Raw genomic sequence first — 14,504 nt, 5'->3', positions numbered from 1 at the left:
GTTTTACAAAGTTTGTTCAGTGAATAAAGGACCACATGAATGGGCTACGATGCATTCACTACTATTACATATCCCAAGCCTCCAGTGTACCTACCAATCCTGATGTGACATGGCCTGGCACAATGGCTAAGTTTTCCAATAAACAGTAGCTTAAGAAAATCAAGACACCTTAAGACTGTAGTTCTCAATCTTCCTAATGCTGCAACTTTTTACTATAGTTCCTCATGTTGTAGTATGTAGCTGAAGTTTGCAGAAAAACTTTCAGCTACAGTGGTGACCCTCAACCATAAAATTACTTTCTAACTGTAATTTTGCTATTATTATGAATAGTAATGTAAATATCTGATATGCACAGTATCTGATATGCAACCCTTGTGAAAGGGTCATGTGAACCCCCAAAGGGGTCAAGACCCACAACTACTGTCTTAAGACAATTATTTCCTGCCAACTGTCAAGTTTCACAGAGCAGAGTCATAAACATATCTAAGGAAGAAAATGATGCACAGAGAAGCCTACACAACTACTCGAATCATGGCCCAAGAGACAACTGAGAACAGTGAATAGGACAGAAAGTGCTTCTTTTTCAATACTTGAACATATAACCTTTAAGCAGCAAAATCCCCAGTTCACATACTGCAGTGTCTCCCAAGGGAAGATCAGCTTCCACCTACCAGGCTCACTTCTTTGGATTTCAGGGAAGAGGAACTTCCAGAGGAGGCTGTGGATGCTGGGCTGCCTGAAGCATCTTTCTTCAGCAGGCGATTTTTGTCAATTCCGTTTTCCCGGGGTGAGTGTGTGGGACTTGCATGTGGAGAAGAAGGGTCCTCAACACACAATAAGAAGTTGACATGTTTTAGTTCAGAATGGACATACTTTTCCACATTCTCAATTAAAGGATAATACTGAAAATCTTTCAGATTTGAGGATGAGTGTCATGTACTAAATGAGCAAGATGGTATTTATAACATACTCAGGACCATACCACAGGAAAAATAATCACATCCCTCCCGATACCCAGGTGTGTCTTCTAGTCAGACATCAAACACAGAAATTAAAAATGACTTAGGAAACAGGTCTTCTTTTCTTCTTCTTCTTCTTATTTTTTTTTTCCTGGTGGTGCTAGGCATCAAACCCAGGTCTATCTGTACCAATCATAGGCAAACAGTCTTCAACTGAGCTATGTCTCCAAACCTCAATTTTTAAAAGGGAAATTATAGTTTCAGTTAGGTTATGACTACCCCATTCCTAAACATCCATTAAATTCTTGGTATGTGAAGGTATAAGACACAGACACTATGACTCAACTTCATTCACTTACAAATGGATTTTTCTTAATACTAATCAAGAGAAACCTTGATGAAAAGCATGGTTACCTCATTAGACACATCCACAACTAAGTTGTCATCACTCTTGTCCCCATCACTGTCCTGGAAAAAAAATTAATTTTGTTTAGTAAAGGCTAAGAGTAAGTTTTGACCAGTTCAATTTCTTTCAATAGTTCTTGGTAGCAGAGAGCTAAACACTTAGGACATGCTTGCAGGCTCCCTTCCAGCCTATAGGCATTTACCACCACCTTTCCCCCTCTTCCTCTAACCTGGGATACACAGAGCTTCAGCATGAATGCTGCTGCAGGGAAAGCCAGCTACCTAATCTAAACCTGCTCATGAAGGGCTTGATGTTTGCAATGGTAGTATCTTTCTTAGAATTTGAATCTTGTATACCTTCATATTAGGATTCTTAGTCCAATGGATTTCAAAGTAAGGAAGAATGTACCATTTCTTTGATACATATTACTTTGAAGATGCACAACTAGATAATATGGGACTCAGACAACTCATGACTATAGAGATAAATTTACTTACACCATCTTCCCATGAGATCACTAGCTGTAATAGAAAACAAAAGCTCTAATCCATGTAAAGAACAAACTTCTGGGGGCTGGTGATAAAGCTCAGTTCACTGAGTGCCTACTACTGACAAAGCTGTGGGTCTGATCCCCAGAACTATACAATATCAGGTGTAGTGCTACACACCGATACTCAAGTCATGAAGGTTTAGGTCAAGGTTACACCTGGCTGCAAAGTCATCCTGGCTACTATAAAAGCTATCCTGTCTCAAAAAAAAAAAAAAAAAAAAAAAAGGAGAAAGAAAGAAAAAAGTGGGCAGTGGAGTAGCTGAAGAGATTTAAGTCAGTGGCTAAAGCACTTTCTGTGCATGAGGATGGGAGATTAGATCCCCAGAACTCATAGACATGCCATACAGGCTTAGAGGCCACCTGTAATCCCATCATCCAGGAGGCAAGAGACAGGTGATCCCCTGGTCGTTCTAGGTAGATGAACTCTGAGGAATTGGCAAGACTCTGACTCAATAAAACAAAACAAAACAAAAAAAAAATGGAGCTTCAGAGACATACAATGTCTTCTTTAAGCATCCACATGTACATTCAGGCATACCACATGCACATGGGGGTAAAGAGATAAAAAAAGGTACGGCTCTTTGGCATGAAATATGGAAGGATGGAAGGAAACTAGATGGAGGTAGCTGGAGGGTACTGCCACAAAGCATAAGGGTCTTTACTGTTTATCACTGAACTACAAAGTTGGCTAATCACAGCAAATTTCAAAGTTGCATTCAGTCTGCAAAGCATTCAGTAAAGCTGCTCAATTTAAGATGAGTTCACTCCCATATCAAAGTTTGAAAAATTCTATTTTAGTGTGGTAGTTAGAGTAAGAATGTCCTCCATAGACTCAGATGTCTGAGAACTTGGCCCCTAGTTGGTGGTTGTGTTTGCCAAGTGTGGCTTTACTGGATGAAGTATGTCACTAGGGGTAGTTTTGAAGTTTCAAAGCCAAGCACAACTTCTAGTACAATATAAAAAAACCATGGAGTTCACCAGCAACATAAACTGACAGCCAATGCAGAAGGAGTCAGGAGCAATTCAAATTTAAAATTTACTGAAATGCTTTCATTGAAAAAAAAAATGACAAAATGTACTTTGCTTAGTGTCAGATAAAAGCACAAATGTTCTCAGATGTCAAGAGAAGAAACGGTGAACATACAAACTAGAAGGGTTTCCTTTCTAGAAAAAAAAATTATAAAAATGACCATAGCAGAAAGAGTGAGACAGATAACTATAGGCAACAATTCACTACCACTACACTCCTTTTCAATTTAGAAAAAAAACTTTCCTTTCAATGAAAAAGAAAGAAATATATTAGGTATACCTATACAGTATTATAATGGTCAAAGTAGGATAATTAGTATTCCCATCATTTTATCTCTTGTTTGGGACCTCAAACACTTGTCTTATACTTCTTCATAAACGTGTAACAGGCTGTGATAAACTGAATTCGTCTTACTCTAGTATATAACACGGTCTTCCTCTCCTATTTAATCTTCATCCTATCTAAGTGCTTTGCACCACTGTCCAGATCCTCAGTTCCAGCACCCTCTTACCCGACTAAAGGAGTTATGAGGTGAATCACTCATGTCTTCTGCAAGTGAAACTTAGCTCTGTAACGGGCCCTTCTGCAAACATAAGCCAGCACAATACAGTAAACTTTTGTCAAAGAGTTCTGGTCTTAGACTTGGCCTCCTATGTGTTCTAACATAATCTCATTATCTCACCCAAGCCCATTTATCTATCCAGACAAGACATAAGTACCATAAAACCGTAAGGCCAAGATATTGATTCCAAGTCCCTCATTGTTGAATTAAAGACACAAGCCTCATGGAGAAACTAGTAACACAGAACTGGGTATCACCAAATTTCCCACCTTCTGAACATCACAGACCACCTTCTTGATTGCTAACATTTAATGTTACAAATGAAAGCAAATACATGCAGCTCTGGGCAACAGATAGGGGCAGAAGGATATTTAAAGGATTTGGGTGAAAGTGGGGAGAGCTAATGACTGGTTCTTCAGATGTTTATTAAACCATGATACAAACTGTGGACTGATCTAGGACCTCTATGGAAATGCCAATTCTAAGAACAGGGTCAATGCTTCAATACAGCATGGTTTTGGCATAAGGTGCTTTGAGAGTTTCACTAATCATGACCTCTGGTGAAACACAAGCTCTGGGTAGGTTTCTTTAGCTATGAAATGGAGAGGATACCCAACTTGGCAGGTTATAATAAGAACTAAATAAAGTAATCTGTGTCACCGCACAGGGTTCCTGGCACTAATCCTGGCACACAAAATGTTACTTATTATTAGCTGAAGCCTTGGACAAGCCACAGGAAACAGAACCCTATGTCTAAACTCTCCCAACTACAGAGGCCTACATTTTGCATGGAGTGTTTCTGGTGTGTGTGTGTGTGTGTGTGTGTGTGTGTGTGTGTGTGTGTGTGTGTGTGTGTGCGCGTGTTTTACCATACTGGGGAATGAAACCCAAGGCCTGGCATATGTAGGAAAGTATTCTACCACAGAGCTATTCTCTACAAACATTGATTTTACTATATATATAATGTATATATAATATATTATATATTATCTATACAAGGTCTTACTGTGTAGCCCAATTTGGCTGTGACATTGCAATCCTTGTGCCTCTGCCTCCAGGAACTGGTGCTATAGCCTTATACAACTAACCTGATACTTTGATAGTCCCTCTGTGAGTAATTAAGTTAGAAGAAAAAAAAAAAAATCTAAGCCCAAATGAAGTATATAACAGACAGCCCTGAAGGGAAACAAAGTCCTCCAATGTAGGAACTTACCTGCTTTGCAATTACGAAATGATACAAAATTACCACACTCTAGCAGTATACCTGGATACTCACTCAAAACGAAAGCAGTAAGTAAGCAATTATTACGAGAAGCCCTTTATTCACTTACATAGTTATCCTTATCATCCACCTTCCTTTTTTTGATGTCACTGGAAAACTCTGGGCCATTTCTGCGTTTATCTGTGCCTCTTAGGCTGTCTGGGACCAAGAGGGAATTACTCTGTAAGACAAAAAAGTACTAATAAAGGTTTCTTCCTAGGCCTCTTTATATGCATGAAAACCCAACCTGGAAGAACTGTTTTAGAAACAGGATCCCAACAATCTTGCACCTCTGTTAAAATCACATGTCTTAAGACTCCAGTGGCAAGAATTTAGACAGAGCTTAAAAGAAACCTGATTTTACATCAAACTTTAAATCCTGGTGGATCCTTGAGGCCCTATTCTCTAAAAATGTGCTTCCGTTTACTCTTGGAAAAACAGACACTTGCTGACTGTGTGTAGATGTGTTTTTACTCTTTTTACTGCACTTCTTGGTGTGGCATATGAACGGCTTTGAGTAACTCCTGAGATCACACTCTACTAGGCATATGTTATGACTAGAAGTCACCATGTGCCACTCTAAAAAGGCACCAAAGACGCAGGAGGGAGTAACAGTCATTCCAAATGGCAAATCACCTTTTCCACACAACAATAAAGGACTTCTCAATTCTTTTACTATACTGTTGAAAATAAGATCTGGCACTGTTAGCCAATACCAGTGAAATTTGATATTCAAAGAGGAAATCTTAGTCAGTTATAAACCTTTAATAGCAAAAGCAGCTCTCACATTTAGAGGACTAATCTTTGCCACAAACTACACAGGACACTTTCACCAGCATATGCTGAATATGAACTGCTGACCCAAAGAAAACAGGCATTTTAGATATTCTGGGGTCACATGACATGACCTGGACAGCCCTTCAATTCCCAATTCCCATCTCCCCTCAAGCTAAAGCAGAACATGTTACAAAGAGTTCTTTTAAGAGCTGGATTAGCATATGCAAGGGGGCAATTTGTTCAGTGATGTGTTACTGCCTTGAACAATGTTGAATGAGCTATGCAAAAACTGCCTTTCACAAGGCCCAGATAACCCCCATTCCTGCCAAGATGCCTGAGAACTAAGCATGGGGGTGGGTCCCCGGGTCAGCAATTATGCTACCTTTCCTGACACAAATAGGACCACAATACAACAGTATGTACCAGAAACGAATGTTTTATGACACATTTTTTTAAGGCCCTGGGTTTTCATTTTTTACCAGCCAGACATAATCAGGGAGGTGGCTGGCTCTCAAAGCTCCCTGGGATAAAACATAGACCCCACGGTATTCCCAGCTCCACCACACACAGAAGAAAGAAAAAAAGAAAAAAGATACCTGGGGACCAGAGGGCAGCTTGAAGCCTCTTGTCACACTTTAGAGTTGATTCTAAAAGCTGAGCTTTTTTTTTTTTTTTTTTTCTTCTTCAGTAATGATTGTTCAAACAAAACAAATGGCCAGGAAGATGAGATAAAAGGTAGAGGGACCCACACAATTCAATATGGAGAAGCTCAAAGACCCACAGTGGCTGGGCCTGAAAGGTGAGCAGACTGGATCCATGAACTAATTATAATTACCAGTTTACAACACTCAGACTCCAATCAGGGTCCATGGCTAGCAAAAGATGCAGAATTAATGCAGCTCCTGCAAAGCAGTTACCAGTATATTCAATACATTCTAGCCCCGAGGTTATGTCCAGGATCTGAACCCAGCAAACGGATCAGGAGTAGGGCTGTGTATCACTGCACAAGTGCATGGCAAAAACGTGACTGAGTGCAGGTCTGGAGCAACTTCAAAGTCTCTCCTGCAAAATCAGTGGTGATTGCTCAGACTAGTCAGTCTAAACCCCAAAGTATTCTGCACTTGTACAGGGACACCATAGTTTCTGCCTGGACAGTAACATTTCAGTGGCAGACCTTTAAGGCTGCCATACTTTGAAGGCCTCTGCTTCAGTGAGTTAAAAACATACTACTTTAATTTCCCTTTCAGCAGCTTAAATGAGGCCTGTAACCTGAAAAGGTTTTGAAAAGCTCTGTAATGTCCCCTAAATTTGGACTGGGCTAGTAATGAACATCCCTGCTCACCTGAAAATTGGCCCCATTTGTAACAGGAGCAGACTACAGTTACAAAACAGAGCATCTCTTTATGCCTTTAATTCTGTTAATTTAATTCAAAGCAAAGCAGCAAAGAAGGTGGGCCAGGGAGGCCTGAGGAGTCACAGGCAGAGTCAGGGAACCCTGCCTCATGCTACTGCCAGGCACCTACTAAGCCTTCAGTCCACCCTCCAAGGAAGAGACCACACATCATGGCAGCTTTGCCATGAGCAGTTTTTCTGAGTGTAATGCCTACCAAGCTACGCAGACAGAACAGGCAATGTCTCAGAGTTCCAACTACTGACCAAGATACTATTATCTTTGATGTTTCTCCTTTGCTCTTCTAAAACCCAGTCACTTCCTGGGTACTGCTGAATTTCTTCTGAAAACGAAAGTACTGCTCTAGTGTCCCATCTGCTGCCAGCTCCTAAGGCTGAGGATGGGACAGTTATTTTGATGGTCGTTGTAAGTCACTGATACATGTATTAAGAACTAAAAGATAAAACATAAACACTGACTGAATGGTCCCTGTGTTCGTTCAAAATTTATCACTCTATGTCATGAGGTATCTATAGTCTACGTTATCTAAAAAGCATTTAAGGGAAGACTGCAAAACAATGAAATTGTTTAAAGTTCCTCAAAAGCTTGCAGTGAGCTAGCTGGCCAAGCACTTGCCTAGCAATGTAAGGCCTTCCGCTGAATCTTCAGCAACACATGCGGGAACAGAGCGTAACACAAGCGTAACAGACAGCCTGATTCATATATGGGAAGGGGCCAAGCCTACCTTTGAGAGGCACCCTTTTTATTTTGTGTTTTACCTGGAACATCGAATGTCCAGACAGTAGAGATGACTGGCCCAAGACTAGAACCATTCTACCACTTACAGATTCAAAAGTACAAGTGTCTCCTCTCCCAGAATGGTAAATTCAAGCTTGCTTTCTGAACAGAAATATTTTTACCCAACTATATCACTTAAATAAAACCAACAATGGCTCTTTAAACTAGTGCTGCACATTCTAATGTGACATACCAATGCCTGATACATGCTCTCGGATGCTCCTTCCTTACCATCAGTCAGTCACACAATCTCTTGATCAATCTGGTTTTCAGACTTTCCACACCAAATGTGAACATACAATTAAGAAAAATGAATATAGTCTACTTCTAAGTTGGCAGACCTTACTGGGAAAATATCATGAGATTTCTCTTAAAAAAAGGGGGGGGGGTAGGGGGCAAGAGAGAATGCTCAGTGGTTACAGCATTAACAGGACCTGGTTTCAGTTCTCAGCACCCTCATCAGGAGGTTCACAGCTCTCTGTAATTTTAGTTCCAGGGAATCCAATGTCCTAGGCCTCCTTAGGTATCTGTACACACATTGTACATATAAACTCATGCAGGCAAGCAAGCACACACGCGCGCATACATGGACACACACACACACACACACACAAAGAATAAATATAAACAAAATGCATAACACAAATAATAATGAAATGGCCAGCACCAGGTTCAGAGAGACCCTGCCTCAAACACAAAGGTGGGGAGTGACCTAAGAAGACAGCCAAACTCTACCTGAAGCCTCCCCATACTCTTGCACAGGTAAGCACAACTCCACATACGTAATACCAAAAAAAGATAAGACTTCCTGCCTTTCTAATCATAAATCCTACCACTAATGAGACAAGATAAGCACTGGCAAAGCCCTGAGCAAAGCCACAAGCAATACATGCACTCCCATCACATCCATGGGTGCTATTCCCTACAGACAAGAGTTCTATAGACATGATGCCATGGCAGAGGGCTCTTCCCAGAGCTCACGTTTTCAAGATTTTAATTTACCACACAGAACATATCAAATAGACACCGTTTTTAAGTATTCACCTGCCAAGTCAAGCCTTAATCGTGTCAGATTTTGACCAACATGAAAACCATATCCAGTGTTGTCATGCTGACAGGCAGGCTCTTGTCCTGGCCAAGAGGCTGTCAGTTCACCTTGTAACTGAAAATTTAAACAATCTACAGGGCTTCTCATACACTGTCGCTTCTCAAACACTGAAAACACTGGACAGAATTCTATTACAAATGTCTTGAGGACTGAGATTTTTCAGGCTGTATATTAAGTTTTAGTTTTACAATTTTGTTAAATAAACAAGATCATCATACTTACATGTTGTTTTTTTTTTTTTTACAGGAACTCAAACATGGATTTATGCAGCCCATGGGAATATGACAAACATGAGCAAACCGAAGTTTGAAAACAATGTTTACAAAACAAACTAAAATTCTGAAAACTATAGCCTTGTGTGCGGCACATGCTTACGCTCTGGAGCCAAGTGAAGTCTAAGGGGAGAGACTTATCTGACATATTTGAAAAAGAAAACATGTTTGTATGAAGAAATTACACAGGAAATGACTGGACAGGGTTAAGAGCGGAGGTATGCTACCCAACACAAAGGGGCTTCTTCTCTTATGACCACCTGGAATTTTTTCAGCATAACAAATCTTGGGGCATCTATACCAGCAGCAAACAAATGAGTATTACAGATACGGTACGTGCTAGGGTCACATCTATCCACACTACCCACAGAACAGCTGTGAAGTTCTGCAAGAGAGGAGCTCCCAGTAACACAACCCGGGATGAGTGGTACAAGCCTGAAATTGTAGCATTTAGGAGGTATGGGCAAGCAGTTCAAGGGCAGCCTGGGCTACATGAACACCTATCTCAAAAAAAATTTTTTTTCCCCTCAAAGGAAAACAACATGTGTATATTCCCTTGAGGTAACAATGTCATGACAGACAACATCCTTCATAAAACACACCAGGGCATTTTCTATTGCAGTAAATGGCTAAGACTGAGCAAGACAGTCAGCAAAGTATTCAACCTAAGGGTAAAGGAGGTCAACAGTTTCTTAAAATATCTAAACATCCAAATGCAATTTTATAACCATACTTTCCTGTAAGAAAGTACAGTATAAGCATCAGCTAAACCTCAAGTAAGCCTGGTGTTATTTTATCTTGATCTGTCATTGCATGCTAAGAACCTACTAAAATAAGGCATCAAAGACCCAGGTGCTTTGATAAGGATAAAAGCCAGTCTTTATGATCTTGTTCCAAGAGATTTTTTTTCTTTTTTAGCACCTTATCAGTAGTGATTGCACAGGTCTACTCAGAGAATCCTGGAAATTTAAGTTAACGATATGCCTTGTGAATGCTACATTTCTCAAACATTAGTCTCAGAAGCCTCCCTGCACCTGGGTAACTTCTGCCAACAAGTGTGAACTCTGAAACCACCATTAGCAAGAACCACTCGTGGACACAGCAAAAGTTAGACAGGCTTTCCTAATATCAAAATAGCACAGTTCCAATGGATTCTTAAGCTGCTATACTGCTTCCCTTGGGAACATTCTCTGCCCTGCAGGACAAGTGTTTGTGTCAGAGGCACAGATTGGAGACTTGCGACACCTCATTTACCCTCAGTTACACTAAGAGAAGATGGTGGGAACCTAATTTGATAGCACACTCCACACTGACAATTAACTTCTCGGGGAACATTAAAACAATTAGGCAAAGATGCACCCCATCACATCTGTCTGCTGTCTCCACCTACACATGATGGCAATCAAGCCATCACCTTACACTATACTTCTGTAGCAGTACAAATCAGTCATTCACATTTTCTACTACCCTCTTTAAAAAAAATGTACTTTATCTCATAACCATAGGGATTAGCCACTTGTCAAAAGCACAGAAAGTAGAAAATGTGTCTACAGGGCACACATATAACCTCCCCAAACTCTGTAGCAGGCCTGAAGAGGGCTAATCTGTCTCTCAGTTACATGCATAATGTGGGTAAGTTGTACCTGGACCACAGATACCTGTCCTGTCAAATGCAGTTGGGCCTTGCAGGAGATGAGAGTAAGCCTGTGATATTGCACCTGGATGTCATGCATTAAACCACAACTCTTACCCACAAGTTGCCCTTTACACTCCTTTTCCGGGTAAAGCAAAGCAGAACAAATACATAAAAATAACCTAAATGACTTTAACACAATCATGTCCCAACTCATAACCTAGAGACAGCAAAGTCAGTGTGCCAAGCCTTCCTTACTCAGGTACTTTGGTGCCTTTTCTGCTCTCTATCGCCCAGATATGGATGAGAATCTCTAATATAAAATGCAATACTTACAAAGCTCCTAAATCCACATTTGAGCACTTTGGACCTTTTGAGTGCTTTGTACTTCAGAGCATTTTAGGTTTTAAATTCTTAAGAGTAGGATATAAGTCTATAAATATTCTCAAATCTAAAACTCAAATCTGAGACACTTTCAGATCCAAGCACTTCAAAGAAGATACTCAAACTGGGTTTTCTAATATAAAAAAAAGGTCCCACACTGAGAAAACATTAGGTCAGTACCTGAGTCATTCAGATTTCTGACAGCACTTACATCCACAACTCACCTCAAACACTGAGATGTCATACTGGCTGCTGATCTGAATGTCCAGTGGGGAAATAGCAATCATCACAATGACAAAAGGAAAAGGGAAAAGAACCACATGCCTGCTCACAAGCTTTCGAATTATGATACAAACTGAAGCCTAAAACTGGCTATGGGGACTGGAGAGATGGCTCAGTGGTTAAGAGCACTCAATCCTCTTCCAAGGGATTTGGGTTCACTTCCTAGCACTTATGTGGCAGCTTACAACCATCTTCAGTGCAAGATCCAATGCCCTGTAGCCTCTGAGGGCACTAGGCACACTGGTGGTGCAGACATACACACAGACAAACCACCTATACACATAAAAATAAAATTAAGGGAAAAAAACCCCACAAATGGCTGTGAGTGAAAGACACCAGTTTTTGTAATAATCACAGTGGGACAGACCTAAGAATTTTCCTAGGTGGCACAGGCCTTAGAACTCATCTGATGAAAATCATCCCACCCACACCTGTCACAGGTACACACCAACTCAACCACCTAAGATCACTAGGCCTGCCTCCTTCAGGACTTAATTCACAACCATGACGTCACTTTCCAAGCAGTTTTAAATTCTGCCAAAACAGTTGTGTGCAGAGTGGCAACTGCTTAAGAACAGTTCACATTTCCTACTGTGCCTGAAAGTCAACATTTTACAGGCGTCATTTCCATTTTAGCCTGTATTTCCAAGCCATCTCTTCACAAATCCAGTCAAAATTTAGTTTGTAAATAGTCAGGCAAAAGAGGCCTTGCTATCCTTATTTACTTTCAACAAAGCTGAATGTACTGTACTGAACATGCCTGCTTGGTTGGACCAGCTCCATGGATGAACCAGCTCCATGGATGACACACTGCCATCCAGGCAGATGGACCCTCACATACACAACTGCATTGCACAATTTGTACTTTGAATTTTTAAAATATTTTTGTTTTCTGAGTATGCGTATGTATCCTTAGGGTAGGGGAATACAACCACCACAGATCTGATGCATGTAAAGGTCAGAGGACAACTTGCAGAAGACAATTCTCTCTTTCTACCACATGGGTTCCAGAGACTGAGCTCAGGTCATGAAACACCTTTACCCATGGCTCTCCTGCTTGTATTTTAAAGGGGAGAAGTACCCACACGTACAGGGATTATATTACAGGTGTGCACTTATCACATCTAGACTGTTACACCATTTCTTTTTAAAGACATAATTATTTCTTGGTCCTCCAATGCCAAGTATTTCAAGTAGATGTGTTTGATACTCTTTTGAGTCAAAATTTAATTCAAGTCACCTTTAAACCAACTGAAACATTTGTACAATATGTAATATATATATATATACACACATTATTAATAGCTTAGCTTAGCAATATTAATATAATATACACACACTACTAATAGCTTAGCAGTTAAGAACACTTGCTGCTCTTGCAGAGGATCCATGTTTAGTTCCTAAGGCCCACACAGTGCCTAACAACTGTCAGTTCCAATGGATCTATGCCTTCCTCTGGTCTTGACAGATAAGAGATATGCATGTGATGCAGATACATGTAAGCAAACACTCATATGCTGAGTATGGCCTTCCTTCAGTATTATTTGTTCAATAGCTGCACTTATGTATAAAAGCTTATAAATTAAAAAGCAAAACAACAACAAACAGGAATGATGGACTCCTGCCTATAATCCCAACACTTAGAAGGTAGAGGCAGGAAAACTGACATGAGTCTAAGATGGGCCTGGACTAGAGAGTGAGGCCTTGTGTCTAATAAAAGGAAGAGGCTGGAAAGTTGGCTCAGAAAGTAGAGCTTACTGGTAAGACTAATGACCCAAGTTTGATCCCTGGACCCACTTGGTGGAGAGAACCCACTCCTACAAGGTCCTACAAACTGTCCTCTGACCTCTCCATGTGCACCATGGCACAACTGTACTCACAAACATCTGCATATAAGATAATTAAAAGAAAAAAATCAGGCAGGCAAAGAACAGATTTTGAGAATTACAGGTCAAATGTAAAACAAAACTAACAGTGACAATCAGGAAAAGTCCTGTAGATATGCTACAAGCCCTTCGCGGTTATTACCTTCTGGCTCATCCACTGGGAACACTCTGTTCATAGAACATTATTTTTTATGTTTTTACATTAAAACATACTGCCTATGTTAAGGTTCATTTGTTTTCTAACCTAAAAGCATAAACGAACAAACTGAGTAATACTATCATTGGAAGATAAAGATTAAGCACCTACCAAACAGCTGAAGCCACACCCCATTTCCTCTGCATATGCCCGTTTTTTGCATTTGATTTAAAAATATTAATATAAAAGAATTGGAAAAAATAACAGTAAGGAGTCAGTGTACTAATGGCTCAGGTTGTCTGAGTTTGACTGAAGACCTCTCCCTGCCTCAGGCAAAAAAGATGGTACCAGAGACTCACAATCTCTTCAGACAAATTTTCTTCAAGAATGACAAATGGAAGCAACTGTATCACAGACTGAATATAGGCTGATCAGAACCTGGCAACATTTAAGTCAGCACTAGAGATATTTGCAAACATGAAAAAAGCAAATTCATCCATTAAAAGCCTTTTTCAAAGAAAATACTGCTTTTTCATTAATATTAAAAAGTAACTAATACAACTGGGTAGCTCTGTACCTAAATGGTTTTTAAGTTTTATTCTAATCTTGTAAATGTCAAAGTATATCACCAAGAGAAACTATTCCTTAAGGGTCCTCAGTAATTTTAATTAAAAAGGAGAAACACTGAGTGAGATCAGTTTGAAACCATCAGCCTGTAGCAACCACCTTCATCTCTCTGGTGAAGGAAGACGGCAGCAAAGAGCAAAGTAAACTCAGATAAACTCAGATTTACAACTCCAAACGCTTTATCAAGTATTATACGACAGTATTTTAGGCACTAAGAGTACACACATCTCATTACCCACTGCTTCTCATATTCAATTTTACTCCAAGTTGAAAAGCTACTTAACTTTATATAACTGCATCAAAAACTAACTTAGGTAAACAGAACAATTTAACTCCTCTACAGATTCAATTAATGTTTGGCCACAATTAGTGTACTTTTCCCCATTTTATCTCACCACCCAAGATTGTGCAATTATTAGGCAGGAAAAACAGTAGACATACAT

General features: G+C 40.0%; 1 protein-coding gene across 9 annotated transcripts in view; it reads right to left on the bottom strand.

Moving 5' to 3' along the window:
• LOC128097967 (transducin-like enhancer protein 1) overlaps positions 1-14,504 on the bottom strand; it is a 102,340-nt gene that overhangs the window by 32,299 nt on the left and 55,537 nt on the right. For all 9 annotated transcript variants that reach the window (XM_052718881.1, XM_052718882.1, XM_052718888.1 and 6 more), the window contains 3 exons: positions 4,839-4,949; positions 1,374-1,427; positions 672-824 (listed from right to left, as the gene is read on the bottom strand). In XM_052718881.1, coding sequence (XP_052574841.1) covers positions 672-824; positions 1,374-1,427; positions 4,839-4,949 — 318 coding nt within the window. The remainder of the gene's footprint in view (positions 1-671; positions 825-1,373; positions 1,428-4,838; positions 4,950-14,504) is intronic.

The sequence above is a fragment of the Peromyscus californicus genome, unplaced genomic scaffold (genome assembly GCF_007827085.1).
Source record: "Peromyscus californicus insignis strain IS unplaced genomic scaffold, ASM782708v3 Scaffold_5__1_contigs__length_169319896, whole genome shotgun sequence".
Lineage (NCBI taxonomy): Eukaryota > Metazoa > Chordata > Mammalia > Rodentia > Cricetidae > Peromyscus > Peromyscus californicus.
This window is presented reverse-complemented; position numbering and strand designations above follow the sequence as displayed.